General features: G+C 40.0%; 3 protein-coding genes and 1 long non-coding RNA gene across 4 annotated transcripts; 3 read left to right on the forward strand and 1 right to left on the reverse strand.

Annotated features, from left to right (window-relative positions):
- Positions 1–20: 20 nt before the first annotated feature.
- On the reverse strand, positions 21–15,253 carry LOC5513403 (probable aminopeptidase NPEPL1). Its single transcript, XM_048720528.1, has 13 exons — positions 15,065–15,253; positions 14,236–14,412; positions 13,352–13,603; positions 11,736–11,817; positions 11,428–11,570; positions 4,571–4,648; positions 4,348–4,448; positions 3,855–3,909; positions 2,634–2,801; positions 2,166–2,243; positions 1,535–1,577; positions 816–883; positions 21–268 (listed from the first exon to the last, which is right to left on the reverse strand). The coding sequence occupies exons 1-13, from the start codon at positions 15,212–15,214 to the stop codon at positions 155–157; spliced, it is 1,509 nt and encodes a 502-aa protein (XP_048576485.1). The 5' UTR covers positions 15,215–15,253; the 3' UTR covers positions 21–154.
- On the forward strand, positions 2,748–4,773 carry LOC125558956. The gene is made up of 2 exons (XR_007306196.1): positions 2,748–2,879; positions 4,527–4,773. It is a non-coding gene; the product is annotated as an uncharacterized LOC125558956 (long non-coding RNA).
- A 2,277-nt stretch (positions 15,254–17,530) lies between the features above and the next one.
- LOC5513404 (junctophilin-1) lies at positions 17,531–22,775 on the forward strand. The gene is made up of 2 exons (XM_001633575.3): positions 17,531–18,126; positions 20,521–22,775. The coding sequence occupies exons 1-2, from the start codon at positions 17,751–17,753 to the stop codon at positions 21,318–21,320; spliced, it is 1,176 nt and encodes a 391-aa protein (XP_001633625.1). The 5' UTR covers positions 17,531–17,750; the 3' UTR covers positions 21,321–22,775.
- Positions 22,776–23,986: 1,211 nt separating this feature from the next.
- Positions 23,987–26,650, forward strand: LOC116618809. The gene is made up of 2 exons (XM_048720992.1): positions 23,987–24,373; positions 24,947–26,650. The coding sequence occupies exons 1-2, from the start codon at positions 24,227–24,229 to the stop codon at positions 26,618–26,620; spliced, it is 1,821 nt and encodes a 606-aa protein (XP_048576949.1). The 5' UTR covers positions 23,987–24,226; the 3' UTR covers positions 26,621–26,650.
- Positions 26,651–26,982: the final 332 nt, after the last annotated feature.

A 26,982-nucleotide genomic window follows, 5' to 3' on the forward strand; every position in this document is an offset into this window, starting at 1 on the left:
AAATAATCCTGCCAATGAAAGACAATAGATGATGCTTTTATTTCAAGGATAACAATTTCACCATTTCTTTATTGGTGCGCGCCAATGTGGGCTTGTTTGAGGTCTCTATATTAGTCTGTCTACCGTGTGCAAGCTATGGAGTTGGGTCGCTAGACTAGCATGTCCTCGCTGGCATTGTGGGCGCTATGGCTTGGAGTAGAGGGCTAGATGAACACTCCCCAAACAACGTCATCAGTAGAGCCACGCCATAACCTGTAGCCCGTTCACCCTAGAGTCAAAATAGTAGTGCGTTACAAAAAGTACAAATGGCGTGACTCCGTGACATGGTCATGTGACTCCGTGACATGGTCATGTGACTCAGTGACATGGTCATGTGACTCAGTGACATGGACATGTGACTACGCCATAACCTGTAGCACGTTCAGCCTAAAGTCAAAATAGTAGTGCGTTACAAAATGTAACGTAATATGGTCATGTGACTGCAAGACATTGACACGTGACTGTCAAAGCACGAACCACATTCAGGGGCGGATCTCGCTTTTGTCCAAAAGGGGGGTTTAGTTCAGTGACAAAGGGGGGAGGGGGTAATTTTTTTTATTACATATGGCTTTCTGGCAGCCCAAACGGGGGTTTAAATCCCCTAAACCCTCCCCCTAGATCCGCTACTGCACATTCACCCTAGAGTCAAAATAGTACCATATATCATACGTGTGACAGGGTGAGCTTGCGTGACAGAGTGACGTGACAATTCATATATGCTAATACATAATACATGAGTAAGCTTGCGTGACTAAGTGGTGTGTTGTGTTACTAACCGAGTGGACAGGGGCGGCCATGTCAATGTGAATCCACGCCCCGGGGTAGTCGAACCCAAGGTGACTTCCTGTTTACATAACAAGAATGATTACAAATATGGATAATCAAAAATAGGAATGAAAGATCATCGTGATTTCGTGCTCAAAAATATACATTACACGAGTTGTATACAAGGTCGCACGCCAGACACGTGGCTGTGAAAGGACTGAGTTCCTACCAACTGCTTCAACGTTGTTAGTGATCGATTATATTAAAGGAGGAACAGAAAGGCTCTGGAAAGTTTTCTTTAGCCAAAGTCGCATGCCGGACATCACATCACTATCTGCTTTAATGTTGTCAGGGATCGATTATATCAAAGGAGGAAAAGAAGGGCTATGTTTAGCCAAAAGGGACTTGAATCTTGAAAATTATTATACACCGAAAATTAGAGTTGGGGTAGGGGGGACCCAAAAGTGATAGAGATGGAGAGGAAACTTGAAGAAATTACGTCAAAGAAGTATATGATAGGAAAAAGTTTCTGCGAGTCATCCCTATGGATCTTTTAATAAATTACCTTATCCATTTTAATTTTATGTACACCTTTAATATCGCGAAACTTTTCTCGGCACATTTCGCGAGTCTTTACCTTAGCGAATTTTATAAAATCGCGAAAAACGCGAATTTAAGTACGCGCGAAAAGTAAGCAGAATATGGTAAGAGATGTGAATTAAATACTCACCAATGAACAGACCCGCACAAGAACTTTGCGCATTATCGCGATTCTAAATCGAGACAAAAACATATTTAAGGAACACGATTACGATATGTATAAATCCCGTCACCACAGGCCCGTAGCCAGGATTTTGAGCGGGGTGGTTCGTTTTTTTCATTTTAGCGGACCAAATTTCCGGTATACCCCTCCCCTCGCCTTATTACATAAGGCAATCAATACTTCAAATAAATTCAATCTTGTATTTACAATGTATTATAAAGCACCCTATTAACAGGGTGCTTTTTAACATATACAGTAGCGATAATAATCAAGATGATTATTAAAAAAGATTTTTTTAGTCATTTTAAAGACATATTGATGTGTACGGTAATCCAGCCAAACGTTAAATTTTTTTTGTTTGCTCTGAGCGGACCTTCAAGCCGAGTGAGGGGGGGGGGGGTTCGTCCGAACCCCCCCTGGCTAGGGGCCTGCACCAATCTGATGCTCCAGTCAGTCGGAGGCATGATCGTTAGATAGACCACGAGGCCACGAGGACTGCCTTGCCAGCTAAGTGCCCGCTCAACCCAAAAGAGACGAGCCAGAGTGAGTTATGAAATTGATTCAAGAATTGTGGTTTAGTCGTTTGACCGATACTCACTTTTACTGAATTCTTCATGTCAGCCATAGCACTCGAAAATTCGGAGAAATGAAGCTCAGGGCAGTATGGCAATGGGTGCTTAAATAATAAATAAATTAGCAGTAAATATATAGTAATTGAATGATGTGATTTACGTTAAGAAACGCTTAATTTTCAGTTGAAGCTGGGCCGTTCTTATTTTTGGATCATTTCAAGGCTGATAACGTTCTTAGATTATTGAGAAGGATGATTCTCGAATCAATTATAAAAAAAACACACCAGCTAAAACCTAAAAAAAGAAAACAATCGTTTTAAGCATATGTTAGCATGTTCTTAGAATTTCCCAGACTGAAAATCCCAGACTGAACATTATCATAAAAAGGTTTATATATAAAAAAAAAACAGGAGTGCACAAGTAAACGATGCCTATGCAAAACTACAAGACTACAGAAAAAGAAACAGTATCAAAGCAAGTAAGTACATGCTCACCAGAAGATCACCACTGCTCCGGCCTGCTCTTACACACACTTGTTCCCAGTCCTCGTTATTTGTGAGCAGTCCGCCGTGGTAGCGTCCAGTGGCGATGCTCTGGGCACCAGTTAGCGTAGCCATGTCCAGGACAATGTCGGCTTTGAGGTCTTTCCTGGCATAGTAGACCTGTCCAGAAAAAAACATGGAATATCTTTGTTGATCTGTGAGCGAGAAGTATAATAAGTGGGAGGTGTAATATTTTCTGTGAGTGACATAAATAGGACAAAAATACTACCTACAATAGATACATTAAAGTGTTCCTGTCAGCCACCATTTTGTCATCAAAATACGAGAAGTGCGAGAGAGCACCCATCACCATCAGCTGAATTGGGCACCTCGATTTGGGGAAACAATACTATTTATTGAATTTAGTAAATGATGTATGAATCTTTGTTTTTAAGAAAGTTATTTCAAAAATTCTTATGAAAACGGTGTGATTGACTAGGCTTTTCAAGGGGGCCTAACTCCTAGAACGCTTTGCACTATTAAACACGAACGCGCACTATAAAAGGGATAGCTCCGCCTACTTTTTTGCGAGCTCTCGCGCAAGTCGTCGTCATTCACAACTAGACTTTATTGAGTGTAGACCTCCCAAATGCAGGAGGAAAACATAGCAAAATATAAATCCTTCGTGCGATTAACTATGATAACTTTTAAGTACTAAAGAATGTTAACTATTAGGCATATGTGGTGAAGTATTTGGGATCCATTTTCTAATACAACGGGGAGAAAAATAGTCATTGAGAAATCAAACACAGTACACGCTCATTTGAATTAAAAAAAAAAAATTCAAAAACAGAGTCTGTACCTTCCTTTCATGTGCGCACATGGACAAACAACAAATTCGCAAAATTCATCACTTCAAAACCTATCTAATCCTTCTTCTTTTTTGTTTTGTTATAAGAAAACGCTAATAGATAGAATGTTTTTACTTCAATCGGGGTTTTTCGGACAATTATGAACTCTATTGTTGCTTTCTGGCCTCTCTCTACGGAGCTCTGCACTGAGTGACATCAAATGACGAATGACAGCTTGCCTAAGTAACCTCCTTTTTATAGTGCACGTTCGTGATTAAGTTTATTTTCATTGATTGTACAGTACATGAGAAATTTGCATCCAAATAATCTAGTAAATTATATGTATAATACTCCAGATTATTTTAGCTATATGCTACCTTACCCCATCACCTAGTACCAGTCTTCCCTCTGCGTCAGGATTATTGATTTCTACAGTTCTGTTTAGGGAGACAAAGAGAACAAATTGAGTAGACAAATTGTTTCAACCATCACGATCATTATTGCATTCACCATCCTTATCACAATCATCACTATCAGCACCATCATCATCATCACTATCATCACCATCATCACAATCATTGCTATCAACGCCATCATTATCATCGTTACTTTGACCACCATCACGATCATTATTACATTCACCATCCTTATCACAATCATCACTATCAGCACCATCGTCATCATCACTATCATCACCATCATAATCATTATCACCATCACCACATCAGCACCATCACTACCATCATCGCTACCAGCACCATCGTCATCATCAATACTATCATCACCATCATAATCATTATCACCATCACCACATCAGCACCATCACTACCATCATCGCTACCAGCACCATTGTCAGCATCACATCTTCCACTCACTTTTTAGAGTAGAGAGTGTGGATATCGTCAGGCCTGGTAGCCAGCGGCCCAACCGCATTCTCAGCAAGACAGAACACTGCATGGAGATTCTCCTTAAACCCCTGTCGAAAACAGAATAGTAAACAGTTTATCACGAGTGATCTTTTAAACGCAGTGACATGTATACTATATTCTCACAGGGGAACATTCTAGAGGGAGAAACTTGAGACAAAACAAGACTGACCTGTTTGACGGCTCCTCTAAACCCACCAAGCACACCAGCTGCACCACCGCAGTCTCGCTTCATGCCGGGCATCCCAGTCTGTCAGAAACAGTCAAACTCTCTTTAGTACAAGAGGTAACATCCTACAGCTACAGTCAAACTCTCTTTAGTACAAGAGGTAACATCCTACAGCTACAGTCAAACTCTCTTTAGTACAAGAGTAACATCCTATAGCTACAGTCAAACTCTCTTTAGTACAAGAGGTAACATCCTATAGCTACAGTCAAACTCTCTTTAGTACAAGAGGTAACATCCTACAGCTACAGTCAAACTCTCTTTAGTACAAGAGGTAACATCCTATAGCTACAGTCAAACTCTCTTTAGTACAAAAGGTAACATCCTACAGCTACAGTCAAACTCTCTTTAGTACAAGAGGTAACATCCTACAGCTACAGTCTAACTCTCTTTAGTACAAGAGGTTACATCCTACAGTTACAGTCAAACTCTCTTTAGTACAAGAGGTAACATCCTACACCTACAGTCAAACTCTCTTTAGTACAAGAGGTAACATCCTATAGCTACAGTCAAACTCTCTTTAGTACAAGAGGTAACATCCTATAGCTACAGTCAAACTCTCTTTAGTACAAGAGGTAACATACTATAGCTACAGTCAAACTCTCTTTAGTACAAGAAGTAACATCCTATAGCTACAGTCAAACTCTCTTTAGTACAAGAGGTAACATCCTATAGCTACATTCAAACTCTCTTTAGTACAAGAAGTAACATCCTACAGCTACAGTCAAACTCTCTTAAGTACAAGAGGTAACATCCTACAGCTACAGTCAAACTCTCTTTAGTACAAGAGTAACATCCTACAGCTACAGTCAAACTCTCTTAAGTACAAGAGGTAACATCCTACAGCTACAGTCAAACTCTCTTTAGTACAAGAAGTAACATCCTACAGCTACAGTCAAACTCTCTTAAGTACAAGAGGTAACATCCTACAGCTACAGTCAAACTCTCTTTAGTACAAGAGGTAACATCCTACAGCTACAGTCAAACTCTCTTAAGTACAAGAGTAACATCCTACAGCTACAGTCAAACTTTCTTTAGTACAAGAGGTAACATCCTACAGCTCGGTCAAACTCTCTTTAGTACAAGAGGTAACATCCTATAGCTACAGTCAGACTCTCTTTAGTACAAGAGGTAACATCCTCTACAGTCAAACTCTCTTTAGTACAAGAGGTAACATCCTACAGCTACAGTCAAACTCTCTTTAGTACAAGAGGTAACATCCTACAGCTACAGTCAAACTCTCTTAAGTACAAGAGGTAACATCCTACAGCTACAGTCAAACTCTCTTTAGTACAAGAGGTAACATCCTACAGCTACAGTCAAACTCTCTTTAGTACAAGAGTAACATCCTACAGCTACAGGCAAACTCTCTTTAGTACAAGAGGTAACATCCTACAGCTACAGTCAAACTCTCTTAAGTACAAGAGTAACATCCTACAGCTACAGTCAAACTTTCTTTAGTACAAGAGGTAACATCCTACAGCTCGGTCAAACTCTCTTTAGTACAAGAGGTAACATCCTATAGCTACAGTCAGACTCTCTTTAGTACAAGAGGTAACATCCTACAGCTCGGTCAAACTCTCTTTAGTACAAGAGGTAACATCCTACAGTTACAGTCAAACTCTCTTTAGTACAAGAGGTAACATCCTACAGCTACAGTCAAACTCTCTTTAGTACAAGAGGTAACATCCTATAGCTACATTCAAACTCTCTTTAGTACAAGAAGTAACATCCTACAGCTACAGTCAAACTCTCTTTAGTACAAGAGGTAACATCCTATAGCTACAGTCAAACTCTCTTTAGTACAAGAGGTAACATACTATAGCTACAGTCAAACTCTCTTTAGTACAAGAAGTAACATCCTATAGCTACAGTCAAACTCTCTTTAGTACAAGAGGTAACATCCTATAGCTACATTCAAACTCTCTTTAGTACAAGAAGTAACATCCTACAGCTACAGTCAAACTCTCTTAAGTACAAGAGGTAACATCCTACAGCTACAGTCAAACTCTCTTTAGTACAAGAGTAACATCCTACAGCTACAGTCAAACTCTCTTAAGTACAAGAGGTAACATCCTACAGCTACAGTCAAACTCTCTTTAGTACAAGAAGTAACATCCTACAGCTACAGTCAAACTCTCTTAAGTACAAGAGGTAACATCCTACAGCTACAGTCAAACTCTCTTTAGTACAAGAGGTAACATCCTACAGCTACAGTCAAACTCTCTTAAGTACAAGAGTAACATCCTACAGCTACAGTCAAACTTTCTTTAGTACAAGAGGTAACATCCTACAGCTCGGTCAAACTCTCTTTAGTACAAGAGGTAACATCCTATAGCTACAGTCAGACTCTCTTTAGTACAAGAGGTAACATCCTCTACAGTCAATTTCTCTTTAGTACAAGAGGTAACATCCTATAGCTACAGTCAAACTCTCTTTAGTACAAGAGGTAACATACTATAGCTACAGTCAAACTCTCTTTAGTACAAGAAGTAACATCCTACAGCTACAGTCAAACTCTCTTTAGTACAAGAGGTAACATCCTACAGCTACAGTCAAACTCTCTTTAGTACAAGAGGTAACATCCTACAGCTACAGTCAAACTCTCTTTAGTACAAGAGGTAACATCCTACAGCTACAGTCAAACTCTCTTTAGTACAAGAGGTAACATCCTACAGCTACAATCAAACTCTCTTTAGTACAACAGGTAACATCCTATAGCTACAGTCAAACTCTCTTTAGTACAAGAGGTAACATCCTACAGCTACAGTCAAACTCTCTTTAGTACAAGAGGTAACATCCTACAGCTACAGTCAAACTCTCTTAAGTACAAGAGGTAACATCCTACAGCTACAGTCAAACTCTCTTTAGTACAAGAGGTAACATCCTACAGCTACAGTCAAACTCTCTTTAGTACAAGAGTAACATCCTACAGCTACAGGCAAACTCTCTTTAGTACAAGAGGTAACATCCTACAGCTACAGTCAAACTCTCTTAAGTACAAGAGTAACATCCTACAGCTACAGTCAAACTTTCTTTAGTACAAGAGGTAACATCCTACAGCTCGGTCAAACTCTCTTTAGTACAAGAGGTAACATCCTATAGCTACAGTCAGACTCTCTTTAGTACAAGAGGTAACATCCTACAGCTCGGTCAAACTCTCTTTAGTACAAGAGGTAACATCCTACAGCTACAGTCAAACTCTCTTTAGTACAAGAGGTAACATCCTATAGCTACAGTCAAACTCTCTTTAGTACAAGAGGTAACATACTATAGCTACAGTCAAACTCTCTTTAGTACAAGAAGTAACATCCTACAGCTACAGTCAAACTCTCTTTAGTACAAGAGGTAACATCCTACAGCTACAGTCAAACTCTCTTTAGTACAAGAGGTAGCATCCTACAGCTACAGTCAAACTCTCTTTAGTACAAGAGGTAACATCCTACAGCTACAGTCAAACTCTCTTTAGTACAAGAGGTAACATCATACAGCTACAGTCAAACTCTCTTTAGTACAAGAGGTAACATCCTATAGCTACAGTCAAACTCTCTTTAGTACAAAAGGTAACATCCTATAGCTACAGTCAAACTCTCTTTAGTAAAAGAGGTAACATCCTATAGCTACAGTCAAACTCTCTTTAGTACAAGAGGTAACATACTATAGCTACAGTCAAACTCTCTTTAGTACAAGAGGTAACATCCTACAGCTACAGTCAAACTCTCTTTAGTACAAGAGGTAACATCCTACAGCTACAGTCAAACTCTCTTTAGTACAACAGGTAACATCCTATAGCTACAGTCAAACTCTCTTTAGTACAAGAGGTAACATCCTACAGCTACAGTCAAACTCTCTTTAGTACAAGAGGTAACATCCTACAGCTACAGTCAAACTCTCTTTAGTACAAGAGGTAACATCCTACAGCTACAGTCAAACTCTCTTAAGTACAAGAGGTAACATCCTACAGCTACAGTCAAACTCTCTTTAGTACAAGAAGTAACATCCTATAGCTACAGTCAAACTCTCTTTAGTACAAGAGGTAACATCCTCTACAAGTCAAACTCTCTTTAGTACAAGAGGTAACATCCTACAGCTACAGTCAAACTCTCTTTAGTACAAGAGGTAACATCCTATAGCTACAGTCAAACTCTCTTTAGTACAAAAGGTAACATCCTACAGCTACAGTCAAACTCTCTTTAGTACAAGAGGTAACATCCTACAGCTACAGTCTAACTCTCTTTAGTACAAGAGGTTACATCCTACAGTTACAGTCAAACTCTCTTTAGTACAAGAGGTAACATCCTACAGCTACAGTCAAACTCTCTTTAGTACAAGAGGTAACATCCTATAGCTACAGTCAAACTCTCTTTAGTACAAGAGGTAACATCCTATAGCTACAGTCAAACTCTCTTTAGTACAAGAGGTAACATACTATAGCTACAGTCAAACTCTCTTTAGTACAAGAAGTAACATCCTATAGCTACAGTCAAACTCTCTTTAGTACAAGAGGTAACATCCTATAGCTACATTCAAACTCTCTTCAGTACAAGAAGTAACATCCTACAGCTACAGTCAAACTCTCTTTAGTACAAGAGGTAACATCCTACAGCTACAGTCAAACTCTCTTTAGTACAAGAGTAACATCCTACAGCTACAGTCAAACTCTCTTTAGTACAAGAGGTAACATCCTACAGCTACAGTCAAACTCTCTTTAAGTACAAGAGTAACATCCTACAGCTACAGTCAAACTTTCTTTTGTACAAGAGGTAACATCCTACAGCTCGGTCAAACTCTCTTTAGTACAAGAGGTAACATCCTACAGCTACAGTCAAACTCTCTTAAGTACAAGAGTAACATCCTACAGCTACAGTCAAACTTTCTTTAGTACAAGAGGTAACATCCTACAGCTCGGTCAAACTCTCTTTAGTACAAGAGGTAACATCCTATAGCTACAGTCAGACTCTCTTTAGTACAAGAGGTAACATCCTCTACAGTCAAACTCTCTTTAGTACAAGAGGTAACATCCTATAGCTACAGTCAAACTCTCTTTAGTACAAGAGGTAACATACTATAGCTACAGTCAAACTCTCTTTAGTACAAGAAGTAACATCCTACAGCTACAGTCAAACTCTCTTTAGTACAAGAGGTAACATCCTACAGCTACAGTCAAACTCTCTTTAGTACAAGAGGTAACATCCTACAGCTACAGTCAAACTCTCTTTAGTACAAGAGGTAACATCCTACAGCTACAGTCAAACTCTCTTTAGTACAAGAGGTAACATCCTACAGCTACAGTCAAACTCTCTTTAGTACAACAGGTAACATCCTATAGCTACAGTCAAACTCTCTTTAGTACAAGAGGTAACATCCTACAGCTACAGTCAAACTCTCTTTATAAAAAGAGGTAACATCATACAGCTACAGTCAAACTCTCTTAAGTACAAGAGGTAACATCCTACAGCTACAGTCAAACTCTCTTTAGTACAAGAGGTAACATCCTACAGCTACAGTCAAACTCTCTTTAGTACAAGAGTAACATCCTACAGCTACAGGCAAACTCTCTTTAGTACAAGAGGTAACATACTATAGCTACAGTCAAACTCTCTTTAGTACAAGAAGTAACATCCTATAGCTACAGTCAAACTCTCTTTAGTACAAGAGGTAACATCCTACAGCTACAGTCAAACTCTCTTTAGTACAAGAGGTAACATCCTACAGCTACAGTCAAACTCTCTTTAGTACAAGAGGTAACATCCTACAGCTACAGTCAAACTCTCTTAAGTACAAGAGGTAACATCCTACAGCTACAGTCAAACTCTCTTTAGTACAAGAGGTAACATCCTACAGCTACAGTCAAACTCTCTTTAGTACAACAGGTAACATCCTATAGCTACAGTCAAACTCTCTTTAGTACAAGAGGTAACATCCTACAGCTACAGTCAAACTCTCTTTATAAAAAGAGGTAACATCCTACAGCTACAGTCAAACTCTCTTTAGTACAAGAGGTAACATCCTATAGCTACAGTCAAACTCTCTTTAGTACAAGAGGTAACATCCTACAGCTACAGTCAAACTCTCTTTAGTACAAGAGGTAACATACTATAGCTACAGTCAAACTCTCTTTAGTACAAGAGGTAACATCCTACAGCTACAGTCAAACTCTCTTTAGTACAAGAGGTAACATCCTACAGCTACAGTCAAACTCTCTTTAGTACAAGAGGTAACATCCTACAGCTACAGTCAAACTCTCTTTAGTACAAGAGGTAACATCCTACAGCTACAGTCAAACTCTCTTTAGTACAAGAGAAACATACTACAGCTACAGTCAAACTCTCTTTAGTACAAGAGGTAACATCCTACAGCTACAGTCAAACTCTCTTTAGTACAAGAGGTAACATCCTATAGCTACAGTCAAACTCTCTTTAGTACAAGAGTAACATACTACAGCTACAGTCAAACTCTCTTTAGTACAAGAAGTAACATCTTACAGCTACAGTCAAACTCTCTTTAGTACAAGAGGTAACATCCTATAGCTACAGTCAAACTCTCTTTAGTACAAGAGGTAACATACTACAGCTACAGTCAAACTCTCTTTAGTACAAGAGGTAACATCATATAGCTACAGTCAAACTCTCTTTAGTACAAGAGGTAACATCCTACAGCTACAGTCAAACTCTCTCTAGTACAAGAGGTAACATCCTACAGCTACAGTCAAACTCTCTTTAGTACAAGAGGTAACATACTACAGCTACAGTCAAACTCTCTTTAGTTTTAGTACCAATAATAGCTAGAACTCAAGTACCAACCTTAGTTTTGATTGATAGACCCCCAGTGTCGTAAACAATCCCTTTTCCGCACCAGGCTATCGAACGGGTGGCACCTGCTGGGGTGTGGCTTAAAACTGCAAGGGCAGGAGGATTGGCTGCCGCCTTGCCGACACCATAAATACCTTCACACAAGTCACAACATATAAAAGTATTCAAAGTATTCAACAGTCATGATTCTGAATTGTTATTGGTTATGAGTTTGGGTGGCAACGTGGAATCTAAAAAGCAATAATGGGTTAACAGAGTAGAATAATTGCTGTATCACAATATGCAAAACTTGTTTATACCTCCAAATCCTCTTTCCTTCAACTCTTCTCCACGGATTATAACTGGGGTAATACCAAGCTCCTTTCCAACAGCTTTAATTTCCTACAACAAAGATGTTGTATAGTAAAGTTTACCTCTTGACCTGGCCTAACTGAAAATACTACCTATTGATTTGCAATGAAACCAGCCACAATCGAAGTCCTACTTTATTGAAAATCTTTGATCATTAGTATGCTGTGCACCCCCCTCCCTGGCAGCTAAAAAGTGGGTCATTTCTTATTAAGGTGATTCCCTTGAATTGCACTGCGCACCCCTTTTGCGCATAGTGGCTGTGTTTGTGTTTGTAGCAAAAGGCGCTTTTTTTTCACTTTAACACATTGACCCCTCAACCACCGGCCTGTACCGGCTTTGGGAAGTACCCACAACCCAAAAAATTCATAAATTAAAAATAAACACAACAAGATGAAGATACTCAGGCATCAGTCTAAGGGATAAATGGTCTTGCAGAAATGCATCCAACCAAGGTGTTGGCATCAACTCTTAAGCCGAATAATAGCACAGGTTCTTTGACAAATCTCAAATCGAACAAGGAGAGAAAAGCAGAATCACCCCTCTGAATAAAACGCTCAAAATACCACACAAGGGAGAGAGATCAGCAAACACAGCTCAAGACACAAATAGATACCTTTATTCTGATCCTCCAGGTACATTTCCTTGGCCTCAAAACACAATGTCCATTCCTTGAAGGATTGTACAACCACGAAAATATCTTTACGTATTGCAAAGCATTCTGGGAGATCCAGGGGAAAATTCACGAGGGGAGGGCCAGTCAACACTCCTCTCCCCAAAGTCAGATGTTTTTTTTAGTCTTTTCACCCCGAAGCCAAACGAATCAATTCCAGGTCATACAGACCCAGAATAGCAGTGTAAGCAATTTTGCAATCAATTTGGTTTCAGAAAAGACAGCATTTAGGAGAGCTGTGGTGATTCATTAGAAAATTATTTTCTCATCTGGGCAAAGCCAAACAAGAAAAAATCATCATGAATCCACCTTTGCTTGCAAATATCCATAAGCAAAGCACTCAATTATGCCCCAAAAGACTTCATGATGTCCTGAGACACTCTCCTAATATGCTCATAGCTGTATTTTTGATGAAAAATACAAGCAACCATCAACTTGTGCTGGCTTCAGCACAACGACGAGGGATTAAAAGTGGGGACCGCAAAGCACTGTTGGAAAGCTTGGATACCACTGACTAGGTGCAGCTGTGTTTGACTTTGACGGGCTGTATAAAACTCAGAATAGGGGGGAGGTATCTGTTTTCAGTCTGTTTTTTTTTGTAAATTCAGCTCAAAAATAGCCAGGAGTCAATGGGTTAAATTTCTTTAACAGAAAAACCAATTCGGTTACCCCCATTTTTTATTTGCTCAAATAGCTAAATATATGGAAAGATGATATACTGGAAGAAGAAATAAAGTTGGCTTGTAGAAGTTTGTTTATTTTCTCTTAAAAGCCATAAAAATACTTCAAAATGGTGCTTTTTACCGTATAAATAGTGGAAAGATTTTGCCAACGACCACCCCGTCTGTTTTTATGGGAGTCCCCTCCCACTTGGCCTAACCTTTAAAAACTAACCTCAAGAAAGTGATCAGTGTTCATATCATTGCAAGGAATGTCCACTATCTTGGCCGCCAATCTGACACTCTCTGCAGCAGCTGTCAAACAGCTCACATCATCTTCCGTTAGGGGCGTGGCATCCTTGCCAACGACTAGGAACTCAACAGTAACGGTCCTCTTTGTCTTGTTGTTTGTTTTCAGTGAGAACAGTGGGAAGCAACGGGCAACTGCACAAGCAGATGCAAACACTGCTGAACGCTCACAAACAACCTGGAAAAAGACGACAGGTGCTTCTTTTTACAATGGGGGCATGATCAGCCTTAGCAATTAAGAGGAGTAGACAATCATTATCAGCGACGTAGCCAGGATTTTTAACAGGAGGGGGCCCAAAAGGGACTTTCAAGGCATTTTCTCCTGTATTGTAGATAATGTCTAATACATTTACTGTATTTTTGTCTGCTAAAAGGGGGGGGGCAAGGCCACTCCCTGGCTACGCCCCTGATAATTATTCTTTTTTTTTCTTGCCCCCATGAGAATAAGAGGAGTAGTATCAATGTGCATGTAAATTATTAGTCAGATGGAGAAATCAATAGAATTTCTCTTAATTAAAACTGGGAAATTTTTATGCTCATATCTAACAAAAAATCTGTGGTTTACATAGTGATTATATACTCAGGCAATGTTTATAAACATTTGGGCTCCAAGACAAAATCCATTATAAATTTATTATAATCATAGAATTGTTTTACATATGAGGTCAAAATATCACCATTTGTGCTACAAGATTCTTGAATATTTAGACAACATTGTCCTAAATTGACAGGATGACAAATGACAAAAGTGAATATTTGATATTTTTCTCCAATCAAAAAATCATTTCTTTTTATTCCTTTGTATCTTACCACAATGCAGGAATCTCCATAGGGCAGGTTTGACAACACAAGGCTTGTGAGGACATGGGTTTGGTGTGGTGAGTTGTGTCGACTTGAGTTTGACGGCAAAGCGCATAGCACAACTTGACCAAGCCAAACTGGGCAGAAATCAGATGGTGTTAAACTCTTTATTACAGCATTGAATGTCTGAAATAAATAACATGTCTAAATTAATCATACCATTCCTAAAATCAGGGAAATTATTTCTTTGTACTTTATCACTACAGTTTGCGAAGTCACTAAGAGAAGAGAGAAGAGTTTCCTGGGTCAGTAGGTGTGCAGGCGAGTATCCTGGGTTGTCTGTGGAGGGGTGCGCAGTCATAGGTATTTTATGGAAAAAGCATAGTATTTAAAGAAATGACCAGCCTTTTGGCCACCAAGGGTGGGTAAGTGTGTACTCCCCTGTGTACGCGCCTGTGTACGCACCTGGGTAGGGGGTAGGGTGCTTGTGTGATTGAGGAAGAGGAGTGGATGGGATACTAACCAAGGGTCCCCAGCTGCCTGACCTTTACTCCCACTCCAACAATTATTTTGCATGTCAGAGCCCACACAGAATCTCAAATTGGATGGATCTTTTAATAATACTTTTGGAGAAAATTCAAAGGGATGGAATCATTATTTATATCATACTCAAGTGTGAAGTGCTGTATCATATCAATATCTCTCTTCTTTTTGTATCATTTCCTTAAAACTACCCGGTAACTTAGACGTAAGGGCAAAAAGGTAGGAGAATTCTACAATGTCGCGTGGAGAAAAACTTTTAGTAGCAAATGTTATTCTATAAAAAGTAGATACTTACTGCACTATCCACACGCGGCTGTAATTTTTCCGAAAAGTTGTCGAAGCTGACCTGAGAAAGGCTAGCAGGGTTGCCGATGATAAGGCATCCTCGCTCTTTAGGATCCGATGTGGTTTTAGGGACGGAAAAGACCAGGTTTACGTCCGCCATGTTGGAACACTTCCGTAACCCACGGTTGGGGACTGGACCCTAGTAGCAATCAAAAATCAAGTAGCCGCAGGGTGTTTTCAGTAATTACTCAGAATACTTCGAAGGATCAGGATTATACATAGCATATCAAATAGAAGGTGTATAAATTGCAGAATCCAGGAAAACAAAACAAAATACAGGGGGGGGGGGGTTCAATTTAAGCAAAATCCCTGAAAATAGGGAGCCGGTACGTGGTCGGGTTCCTCTCTTCCGATCTTCTAAAAGCCACTTTGACAAAGAAACTCTCTGGCTGATTCGCAAAATGTTGAATAAGAAGTGCTTTTTGTTTGTTGTTATCCTGTCGCCAAAAGCCGATGGGCGGAGTTTGCCATCCAAAAATCACGCGATGTTTAGGATCACGACATGCCGGTAGTAGCGTGTCCATGATGATCTGAGGGGTGAGGTGGGGTGAGCGGTATTACCATGACACGCTATCATCGCCCATCGAAGGAGATAAAGGACCTTGGGCTTAACCAAATATGGGCCGACCCGATAAAATACACAGAGGGGTGCAAATTTATGTAATTTTAAGCCCTATAGATTTCAAAGGGGAGGAGTGGGGATGGGTCACCGTACCTGATGGACTTCCCTGAGTTTCCCATCGACGTGAATTAGAATCTTTCTCTATAATATCATTAAGTATTCAGCGTTGCGTGATGCGTATATGAATAAATCCTTTGCTAGATGTGGGGAAAATGACTGCTACTCACACGAGCTCATGCAAGCTGTTTGTGGGGGGACGTCGGGTTTTCGGGACTGCGGTATTGGCCCTTTTTTGTACAAGATTGCGGTAAAAGAGCAAAAAAACTATGCGAATGCGGTATTTCAATACACTGCGAGATGCGAGATTTTGCTTTTTAAACTGCGGTATTGCGTTAAAAAAATAGAATATTGCGGTGTTAACGGAATGTCGCGCATGCTCTTAAAAACGTCGTCCTTCTGTGCGGTATGCGATATTTTCCAAAATTTTGTGCGGTATTGCGATAATTAGACCCCTCAACGTCCCCCCCTGTGTCGTATAGCCCTTGTCAACTGTGATAAAGCTGCAAGTTTATCTCGGTGGTTTATTGGTAGGTTTATCTTTGACGCGCCAGATAGGGTTAATTCTGGTGGATTTTTATTTCAGAAAGACCTATTAGATTAAGTCCACGAAACCAACGCAAACTTATACCGCGTATTTCTATCTCGTTTCAATGATACCAGTTTAGGTACACCAAGGTTAGAATATGATATTTTGCAGCATATTCAACCCAAACACATATTTCGGAAGGCCATGTTTGTACTAAATAATAAATCGATGTTATTTTGATTCTCAGATTATATATTTTAATGATAACCTTGGGTTAGACAGAATGTTTAACGGAGAGAAGGCTTCCGCAAAATTAGCAAAAAGAAGCGTAAACGCATTCGACTGATGTTTTTACATTCGCTTCCAAAAAAAACACAAATAAAACAGCGCTGTTAACCCGTCGCATAGGGAAGAAATAACATATTTTTATTATAAGCAGTGCCATTCTTTATAGCCATATTGCTAGTGTGATGCTATTTATATTCGCGCGTGATGTACAAATTTTTCGTTAGATTTCTTCACGTTTAAGATTGCAGGACTTTTTTTCTTAGAAGATAGCTCCCCCCAAGAAATAAGGATAAACTCTACTTAAGTAATGACAACACGAAAGAGTTGCAAATGATGGGACTTTGTCGTAATTAGTTTGATTCATTTGAGCTTTTGAGTACCTAAAAAGCGTAAAGATTCGTGACTACTTTGAAGGTTTCGTCAGCAAAAAAATGCGTCAATCATTGGCACGCTTTCTGTTATCTACTTTTTTTGCACAGACAATAACCTTATGTCTAGGAGTTAACGTCATATAAGCTCGCTTGCCGAAGATCAAGCTTTTAAAACATCGCTATCTGTGGCCTAAGAGCGTATTTTTGACGCCTAGGTTATAAGTAAATTTCCATTGTAGTTCGAGCTAACCCTTTAGGAAAGTAAACACGATGGCTTTTCCCTAAATTGATGTTCGCCTTTCCGCATTTCTACTAACAGGAAAGAGCTAGCCGTGATCGAGTTTGGAACAATAGATGGTATCACTTTGCGTTATTTCTCGTGTTCGGCTGTGAAGACAACACCCAATTAGTATGGGGGCAACACATATAAACAATGACTCTCTAATAACTAAAGCATCACCTAAAAAAGAACTCTTTCAGACGAGTCTCTCTAAAAGCATCATCGGAACAAAGATCAGACTACAAATAAAGTCTTTTTCCGGCTGCTAAAGATTACGGGGATATGTCGCTCGAGGATGGGTTTCAGATAAAATGATAATATTCCGTCAGCGGTCGTGTTACTGAGCATGCGTCATGGACGCTCTTCCCTGATCGCGGCGGTCTTGTCAAAGCTTGCATATTGATGAAGTGTTCAGACACAGCAACAAGCGGAGTATGCTACCACGAATCATAAGAAGCCTGCGTTCAAGCTATGCTTGATTAGGGCAAAATGTCCGGCGGTCGATTTGACTTTGAAGATGGTGGCACTTACTGTGGGGAATGGCGAAACGGCAAAGCGCATGGCTATGGAATTTGCACGGGTCCTAAAGGACAGGCCCGCTACGAGGGCTCATGGCATAATGGATTTGAACTCAGTGGAGTTTACGTTTGGCCAAATGGTCATAGATACGAAGGTGAATGGTATTGCGGGAAAAGACACGGTTTAGGCGTAGAATATCGCGGGAAATGGATTTATCAGGGAGAGTGGGAAGACGGATTTAAGGCGAGGTACGGAGTGCAGCGATCTCAAAGTGGCGCGCGGTATGAGGGAAGTTGGACGTCGGGACTGCAAGAAGGTTATGGGATCGAGGTTTACGCCAATGGAGGTATGAGCAATTTATGTCTTAGAACAGTCAACTGTTTGATTGGTCCGTATGTAGGACGTAACGTCCTGGTTATATATACCAGTTTCATATCCATTCAAGCGCTTGCACGTTTGTTTAGAATTCTTTGTTAGATTGTACACACAGTGCACGGTCGTGGTAGAGCCCCCCAGGAAAATATTTAATTCTCCCTCAATATTATATCTGCCCCTTGATTTTAAGGCTGTCTTGCATACTGTAATGTCAGGAGTTTGCTGGAAGTTCTTTCGCGCCAATGTTAGTCGCATGGGATATTAGAAGGCCGGTACATGCGCTTATTAGCGTTTTCGATCGCGAAAACACTCTCCATAGACTGGCGTACCGTAGGAAAGATTAGACTCCTGAAATAGCCCGCTGACGCAAGGACCGACTTAATTGACATTAGAATTCGGATTTCGAATCTAAAATGCTGTGTTTCCGTTTTTTCTCTCCCGGCTATTTAGCGTCGCGTATTTCAGGTATCGCTTTATGGACGAAATCAAAGTTGAAATCGTTTGGCCGGCCGCACTTTGTATTTCACGGATTTTTATCAGAAATCGGGCACGATTTCATATTGGCATCTGCAATGCAAAGAAAAAATGCTCTGTTATGTCGTGCCTATAATTAATTTGCTGCGTGCGCTAGCGAATCGCTCTTTTCCCATCGACAGAGCAAGAAGAACAACGTGCCTACATCAGCCTGGCCTCTCAAAGGAATGTAAACTTTAGATTTCGAAGATTTGATCGCCAATGTGAACAATTGCTCGTATACCGTTGGTCACTAAATCTAAAGTCTTTTCCCGCCATTGTACAAATAGAAAGTGTGCTGGGCTTTTTTTCCTCATTCGCTTTGAATATTTTAAGATCGGTTGTATTCGGGTTTGATGTTTTGGTTCGAAATCGACACAGATGTGCGAAACATAAAGTATGCTATTTATTTTACATACCGTTTTTCGTGTATATTTTTTTGGATGTCGCACATAGAGTGTTTCTATTTTGGGTTGAAAATTATTTTTTTCTAATTAAAGGTTTTTTACATGTTGATCGAATCATCTATTACAAAGTTAAAGGATTGCCTCGCTGCGGTATCCCAGAGTATCTTATTTTTAGCAATTTTGATGATTTGTCTTATGAATAAACAGTACAAATGTTTAATTCAGCGTAAGCAATATATTATATCGTTGTTGACCTCAAATCAAATTTGTTTATGGCTTAGAAATAACCCAATTAAATTGTTACGAATGACTCGCTGTTCCTAGGTTATTCTCACTTCCCGAATCGTACAACGCTGTCAATCTGTAACGTTCGTAGGGGATATATTATCCGCCGTTTAATTATCTTATTTTTATCCTGTTGAAATTTTAACATCTATAGAAATGTTTCGATAATGAAAATACAAAAAAAAATACCCCAACACAAAAACATCATTCAGCATAGCTGTCCATCCCACTTGGACAGAAATCTTGTGGAATCGGGTGAAATACAGTAAATCTGTGAAAACCCCAAGAGAGCCAATGCGGGTGAATACAGAAAATGTATAAACATTCTCACAAAAATTAGGCTTGTGATAAAGTCCAAAATCTTGTGACACACACCTTATGCATGTGAATTTAACAGCTATGATTCTGTATTTATTTAATGCAACTTTAAAAGGGAAATGTGAAAAATAAAAGGCTTCGCGTAATTTTGATCCGTTTTTATGCTTGGACTACCCTTATAAGACAAATCCAGAAATTTGAATACCAACTTTCGGTCTTTTACAAAAATGTGGCTTTTATTTAATTAGTGCTAATGCGAAATGCTATTCTTCTTTTACATTCCTTGGGACAAAAAAGGTGAAAGCTCCCCTCTGACGAAGAATAAATTTAGACAAACGTGCTTTGTGTGTTACAGCTTCAGTATTACCCTATAAAATAAAAGCCAATTACATGGCTGAATGCTGATTTATTATGATTACCGAGAAATGTATCTTTTCAATGCATAATAGGATGGTGATAATGTTTTTGTATTTCCATAAATATTTTTCAAAAATGTTGTAACCGATTTCTTGTTGATATTTGTGGCTCTTCGTTGCCTGGGTGATAATAATAGAAAATCCATCAATAAAGTAGGTTTTACAGTCTATGGTGATTGTTTATTTTGTGAAACATTGTACCACCAAGGTTTAAATATGATATTATTAAGCATTTCTGCCCCTACCTCTCACTAGCAATGCTAAAAATAACAATAATAAGTGATGAGTTTTAGAAATAGATTCAAGTTTCATGGTTTTTTCATGGTTTTGTCTCTGCTTAATCAAAAAAGATATTTGTCGTTCTTCATGTAAGGTTTATATTAAGTATATGTTGTTTAATTAAGGTTGAAATCTTTTTTTTTTCAGGATACTATTATGGCCAGTGGAAAACTGGGATGCGGTCAGGTTATGGAATCCGCAGTGCAAAGCGAGACCCCAAAGTCACTATAACAAATTATGCTCGATCAATTTCTAGACAGTCAAATGCTGAATCAAATGGTGTAATACCAACAAAACAAAAAAGGCAAGGGGGTGAACTTCCTCCAGCTGAGCCACATTCTCCCAAATCTGGCAGTGAAAGTGACAATGCTAGCAATACAGGCTCTGTTAATAGCACTGTAGGGAGCGGGTCAACACAACTTGCAGATGGAAGTCTGGATAGCACCGTTGCTGTAACACAAACAGAGCCAGAGGCAGAGCCAGTGAAACCAGTGCGGGAGCTTTACAAAGGTGACTGGAAAAATGATAAACGTCATGGTTATGGAATTTTAGAAGCATCTGATGGTTATAAGTATATAGGGCAATGGCATGAGAATATGCGGCATGGGCTTGGCGTCGCTTGCTACCCTGACTCTTCTAAATACGAAGGCGAGTTTGAGAATGATAACTTAGTGGTTGATATTAAAAAGAAAGGTCCAATTAAGACACTTGTGACCCGGTTTCGCCAGCGACTTCAAGTTGCATGCGAGGCTGCACAGCAAGCATCGGACTTGGCTGTGCAGAAATCGCATATGGCTCTATCAAGGGCTACTGCAGCAAGGGACCGAGCTTTAGAAGCTGCAGCTGCTGCGGAAAATGCAAGACAATCTACAGTCATTGCAAAGCGCCGTGCAAGGGAGCTTATGCAAGCTGTTCACATTTCTGGAATGGAGTTTGTAAAAACATAAAGAATTTGGATGCTAGTGATGACAGGTATAATCCTGGTGCACGTTTTGGTGCCTTTGCCCATATTCGGCTGCTTGCTACATCATTTAGTGTTGGATGTTTGACACAAGTTATCAAAGGCAAGTCTTGCCTTGCATTGATATTGTATGGAACAGTGCTGAGACTTTAACAGTGGTTACATCCTAAGTGATATGTGATCATCATTTTATGGCACATCTTGTCAATGATACATCAGAGATGTAAAGTTTAAACTAATTTAACAATTTGTAGTTTAGTGGTATTAGAGCTGCTAAGGTTAGATTTTATAGTCCAATACTTACTCATAATTGTTTAATTTGGTTAGCGAATTGGCATTAAATTTGTTAAATTTGTGCATAAATTATTAGCATTGTATTTGGTCAATATTGTATAAAATTTAAGGTTAACCAAAAACTTGCCAGTGGATTACCACTGTAATAAATTTCAATATTTTTGTTTTACAAATTATCTAAAACATCTCCTAGAATATTTTGGATTTGTTGCAAATTTGAGAAGTTTTGGTAAGTGGTATTTAGGTTGTCAGTATTTATTTTGACTTAAGACTATTGCTCCATCTTTTTAAGCATGTGTTGTAAAAGAGGGGAACAAGTGAATATCAGACCTAGTCGGCTAGGTGACTTTCATTTGGGTTATTCAGAAATGTTTTTTTATTGTTGGGAATCCTATGGTACACAGAGACAAGGTGCACTGAATCAACTATATCCTTGGCCCAAAGTGCACCTAAACCAGCACATTCAAAAACCAAACATTGAATTACTCCAAATGAGAGCTGTTAGCAGAATATGAAAAACCTTGAATACAAAAACAATTTTGGTAAATTGAAAACGTTAGCATAAAATAGGGAGTATTTGGCTTCTGTCATCCAAAATTGCCTGTTTAAATTCTTGGTTTAGAAAGCAAGTAACTTCGATTGACAGAAGCCCAACTGACAATGATTGCTGTTCGCGTTCCTGCAAGCTTTTTTGAAACCACTGAGAGAAGTTAAACTAAAAAAAACATGAGTCATTCTGGAGAGTTCAATTTAAAAAAAAAAAAATTAATTATTTTTAACTCAACTCTCATGCCAAGTTTCCCTTAAAACATCAAAAACATGTAAAAACTGCTCAAGTACAAGAAACATAAGAGAAAAGCCCCTATAAATTTGTTATAAAAACTGTTAGTTGTTTATTTTGACTGAGACTTCATAGGACTAGTCTTAACGATTATGCTGAGGTTTGTCTTTTGTATTTGTCAAGGAAACGCGCAAAAATGGATCTAGTCTAGAGGCTCAGGCAAGTTAACAAGATAAGTGTAATGTATGCAGACTAGGAGAGCACTTGGATTTCATTAAGTCAGCGACTAACCGATAAAACGCTATTTATTTTTATACCTACTATTGTACAACTGTTGATAGAGGGAATAAAGTATTTTTGCAGATATATTATCAAGGTAAACACTTTATTTCTAAACCCTGTTACTGCTATTCGCACAGTTATGTTATTATACTAGTCAAAATTTACGCATTTCACGGCACTCGAAAGATCTTTTCAAACTTGTCTTCTCAGTTTTACGCAATACGCGAAAAAATAATGGTCCATTTCCCGGGTTGTGCAGCGGTGCAGCCATTTCTAACAGGAGGGGGCCCAAAAGGGTTTTTCAAGCCATTTTATTCTGTATTTAGATAATGTCTCGTACATTTACTGTATTTTGGCTGCTAAAAGAGGGGGGGCCTAGGCCACCCCCTGGCTACACGCTCCTGTTGTGAAAACTCTGTAGGCGCGTACACATCCTCTGCCTGCCATGATTACGCAAGCAGAAAATTACACCTGGGTTTGACAGGTTTCTCGTGTTTTGCACGAAGCTAGCGAATTTGTTTTTTTTTTTTTTGTGTGAAATGGTTTGAAAAAGCAAGAATATATAATCAAAGTTGAAAATAATGTCTTCAAATTATAATATAATGACTAAAATAATGTCTTCATCAGGGAAGATAATAAATAGCTATTAAAAGGGATTCTACCATTTTGCGTCAATTCTCTTCAAAGCGTGCATGTTTAAAACAAATACGAACGAGAAAAAAGGTTCACGGCGAGTTTCAGATATTCGTATATTTACATTTGCAGAAAACTAGCGGTAAAGACGATTCGCTCAATGCACATAAAATACATTATTTGTGGAGCCCAAGCTCAAAGTTAGTGGTTTTTGGGTTTTGTGAGAAATTCTTAACAAAAACACACGAAAACTCACGGAGCGGACAGAAGTGATCAATTTAATTACTTCTGTGAAGTTTCGTAAAATTCGGTCAGCCCTTTCTTCACTCTACATAATATATAATATATTTTATTATTATCTCACAAAAAAACCTATCTCGCACCCAGAGCCCTTCTTATTTCTGCGCAAGCCGTTTGGCGCATGCGCAGAAATAAAAAGGGCTCTGGGGAAGAGAGATTGAAAAAACTCCAAAACTTAACACTTAACTGTGAGTATGGCCTCCCTGTGCATTGAGCGAATCGTCTTTACCGCTAGATTTCTGCAAATGTAAATATCGAAATATGTGAAATTCGCCGTGAACCTTTTTTTCTCAATGCACGCGTTTCATGACGCATTCTAACGCAACGTGGAACTCGTAGTTTACGCAGTCCGCATGCGCGCGCCCTACGTCACAATAATTACCACGATAATCCACAAGGTTGCGAGGCGGTGCAAGAAGTGAAAGAGGAGTATCTTGACTTGCAATTTGGGATTCGTTTTAGAAATGGCAACGAGCGATTGATTTGAGCATGGAACTTTACAGGGACATCGAATGAGCCTCTTGGCGCTCATAAAGTCCGATGACATGTACCCACCTCATTCGCACCATGTACTCACCATAAGCTCGCCATAGCTATAGAGTATGATGCGTGTTAGTCCAGGCCGTCGTAGGGGGGATGAGAGGGTACTCCCAGTGGATTTCGTTGCGGCGCATATGGCGAAACACGCCAACGTGGCGGAGGAAGGGTTGCTTCAGATACGACTTAAAGCCATTGAGAAAGAAGAGAGGGTACGTTACATTATCTTATTATTTCCGTGAAAAATTTCCCTGTGGGTATCATCTCAAAAATAATCCCTAACTTAAGGTTGGAGAAGTTCACAAAAGGTGGTATTTTCTTGGATAACAAGCAACTAAAACTTTTCACGATACATTTGTATCATGGAAAGTTTTTGACCGTGTAATATGTCGCGCGACACAACTTTCCGCGCATCATTTCACTCGACATGTTGCGTGTTTAACACAGAATAAAGAATATCTGGAAAGTTATTCCGTGTAACATTTGACTGTCAACATGTCAGAATGGATCCGATACAATGTATTGCGAAAAGTTTTTGTTACATTTTGTTACATTTTTGTAACGTATAAATGGTTGAATCCTGGTCTCTAAACGCCGTGTAAAATGTTAAGAGGTACATAAACGAGAATGCTAAAACTTTCTTTCTAAACCAGTGTTTATTTTTATCTATTTGTTTTATTTGATACCCATGAAGCACTGCGGGTTACGACACATGGATTCAACAAGTGTAACCTTATTTGAAATTTGAGTATATTTTAATTACGCATTCTTATATCCTCCCCAAGGTCGCTCTACGCGAGCTCAAGCGCGAGAAAACCAAACTCGAAAACGAGCTTCACCGACAAGAAGAAGAATACTTCAACTTGCAGAGGGTGTTCTCGGATGACACCCTCCTCTCGGTCAGCGACTCCTTTAAGCGGCACATTCCTCCTGGACCCCCTCCCACTAAGGCGAGGATCCCCAGGAGAAGGCTCCAGTATCTGCTGGATCTTCTCCGTGCCATGCCGTCTGAGGAGGACGCTAGAGTGAGAAGGAGAAGAAGGCACCTGAGGCACATCGGAGGCGGCTCATTCGACTCCAAGAGTAGCGAGGATTTTTCCAAGACATCGCAAAATTTGCAAAGTCATTACTGTTTGGATCCGCAGAAGGGGAATCGCATCAAGTCGGCGCCGCCAACGCAATTACGTCGTCAACAAGCCGCATTGGAAGCGCAAAATCACCTCATAAGCGAAGCTTCTAGGAATGATGTTCAAATCGATGTACACTTGAGTCCTGATATTCCCCAGACAAAGAAATTTGAAAACATGAAAGAGAGGTTTAAAGCTAAGGAAACTATTGCTCCACTCACAGCTCCTCATCGCAGCTTTGGTAAGAGAATCGTGGAGGAGGCCTGGAACTCCGACAAAGAAGATGAAGCCCTTGGGCAGACAAAACAGAGCGATAGCTGGGCAAAAGGCAATGACCATGTTCTTATTGGATCGCCAGTAAAGGAACGGCACGTGATGGCTAAACAAGGGGTTTCAAGGGACAAGAAAACGAGGCGGGCATCTTCTGCGATTGAGAATGAACATGCAAGGCGAAATAAGTATGGTCATCAAAAAGCTCGCGCGAAATCTGCGATGGGAGAGCGCAATAGTCGAGGGGATTATGAAGATCGTAAAGGAAATGACGCCAGGAGTGGAATTAATACAGGTTGTACCTTTTCTCCTGTAAGATCCAAGGACAAAAATGTGCGATCCGACGGCCAGGGGGAGCAAAAAGAGGAAGAAACTCAGTATAGCCGTCTTTTCTCTGATACCCATAGACAAGTCAGCAAGAGCTTCATTCTCGAGAATGGAAAGGAGATCACAAGAAAAGATAGCGAAGCTGAATCGACAAATATGGATGCCCGGGATAATGGGAGAACAAGTGTGGACGAGAAAAGGGTTAGAATACTTGATTATGTCGAGAATTCGGATTCAAAACAGATAGGAAATGATGGATTCGACAACGACAGGGGTGTTAGTGTCGGTAAAGTAATAAACTGTGTGGGTAACACTCAAGAGAAAACTGAGTTTGGACCCCAAGAGGAAAGATGGGTAGGCGATACCGAGGAATCTTTAGAGACCAAGCGAGGGAAATCTAAGAACGAGACGTCGCATGGTGTGTTTTCCGAAGTGAAAACAAGTCGGTTTCCTCGACGGGGTACCATCATTGTCGTAGATCCAACGAGAAGGCACTCGATACCAAACGAGATAAGACCACTGGAGCCTAGAGGAGAGTGCCGCAGACACACTCATAACCATAAGCACAGGGTCGCGCCAAAAAAGCGCAAGATGTCGAGATTTAAGCGCAAGTCCCTGCAACACGAGCTATACGGCGAGCAAGTCCGAATAGAGTGCGACCTGAGGCAGAAGGTTATGGGTTTTTTAGACTTTGGCGATCAGGGGCAAGGCGTGGGAGGGGTCGATCCGAGGTAGACGATGATGGGGTTTGTAGACTTGAGCGATCAGAAGCAAGGCGGGCCAGGAGAGGAGGGGGGCGGTGTAGGGGTTGAGGGGGAAGGGTCGACGGGGGGGGGGGGGGGGGGGGGGGCGAGTTAGGGGTTAAGGGACAGGACACATTCGAGAGCATATGTTGGAAAGACGCCAAACAGATCAAGACCGAATAGCATTTTACCCAATTAAAACGGTTGATAAATTATTAGGGCTAGGGAAATAGAAACCGCTTAATATGAAGTTGACTAATCCTGCAGGAAATAGGTAGAACGTTTAGATATTTGAGTTATAGTTTTTACCATTAATAAAACAAACCCCGAGGTTACCGGAGGTATCGGAAAATA

This window comes from Nematostella vectensis, chromosome 13 (assembly GCF_932526225.1).
Source record: "Nematostella vectensis chromosome 13, jaNemVect1.1, whole genome shotgun sequence".
In the NCBI taxonomy this organism is placed as follows: domain Eukaryota; kingdom Metazoa; phylum Cnidaria; class Anthozoa; order Actiniaria; family Edwardsiidae; genus Nematostella; species Nematostella vectensis.

Coding starts and splice junctions, on each gene's coding strand:
- LOC116618809 (XM_048720992.1), top strand. CDS start 24,227: ATGATGCGTGTTAGTCCAGGCCGTCGTAGGGGGGATGAGAGGGTACTC. Junction 24,374..24,946: donor CCATTGAGAAAGAAGAGAGG/GTACGTTACATT, acceptor ATCCTCCCCAAG/GTCGCTCTACGCGAGCTCAA.
- LOC5513404 (XM_001633575.3), top strand. CDS start 17,751: ATGTCCGGCGGTCGATTTGACTTTGAAGATGGTGGCACTTACTGTGGG. Junction 18,127..20,520: donor CGAGGTTTACGCCAATGGAG/GTATGAGCAATT, acceptor TTTTTTTTTCAG/GATACTATTATGGCCAGTGG.
- LOC5513403 (XM_048720528.1), bottom strand. CDS start 15,214: ATGGCGGACGTAAACCTGGTCTTTTCCGTCCCTAAAACCACATCGGAT. Junction 11,571..11,735: donor GAAGGAAAGAGGATTTGGAG/GTATAAACAAGT, acceptor ACTTGTGTGAAG/GTATTTATGGTGTCGGCAAG. Junction 1,578..2,165: donor ACATGAAGAATTCAGTAAAA/GTGAGTATCGGT, acceptor GTCTCGATTTAG/AATCGCGATAATGCGCAAAG.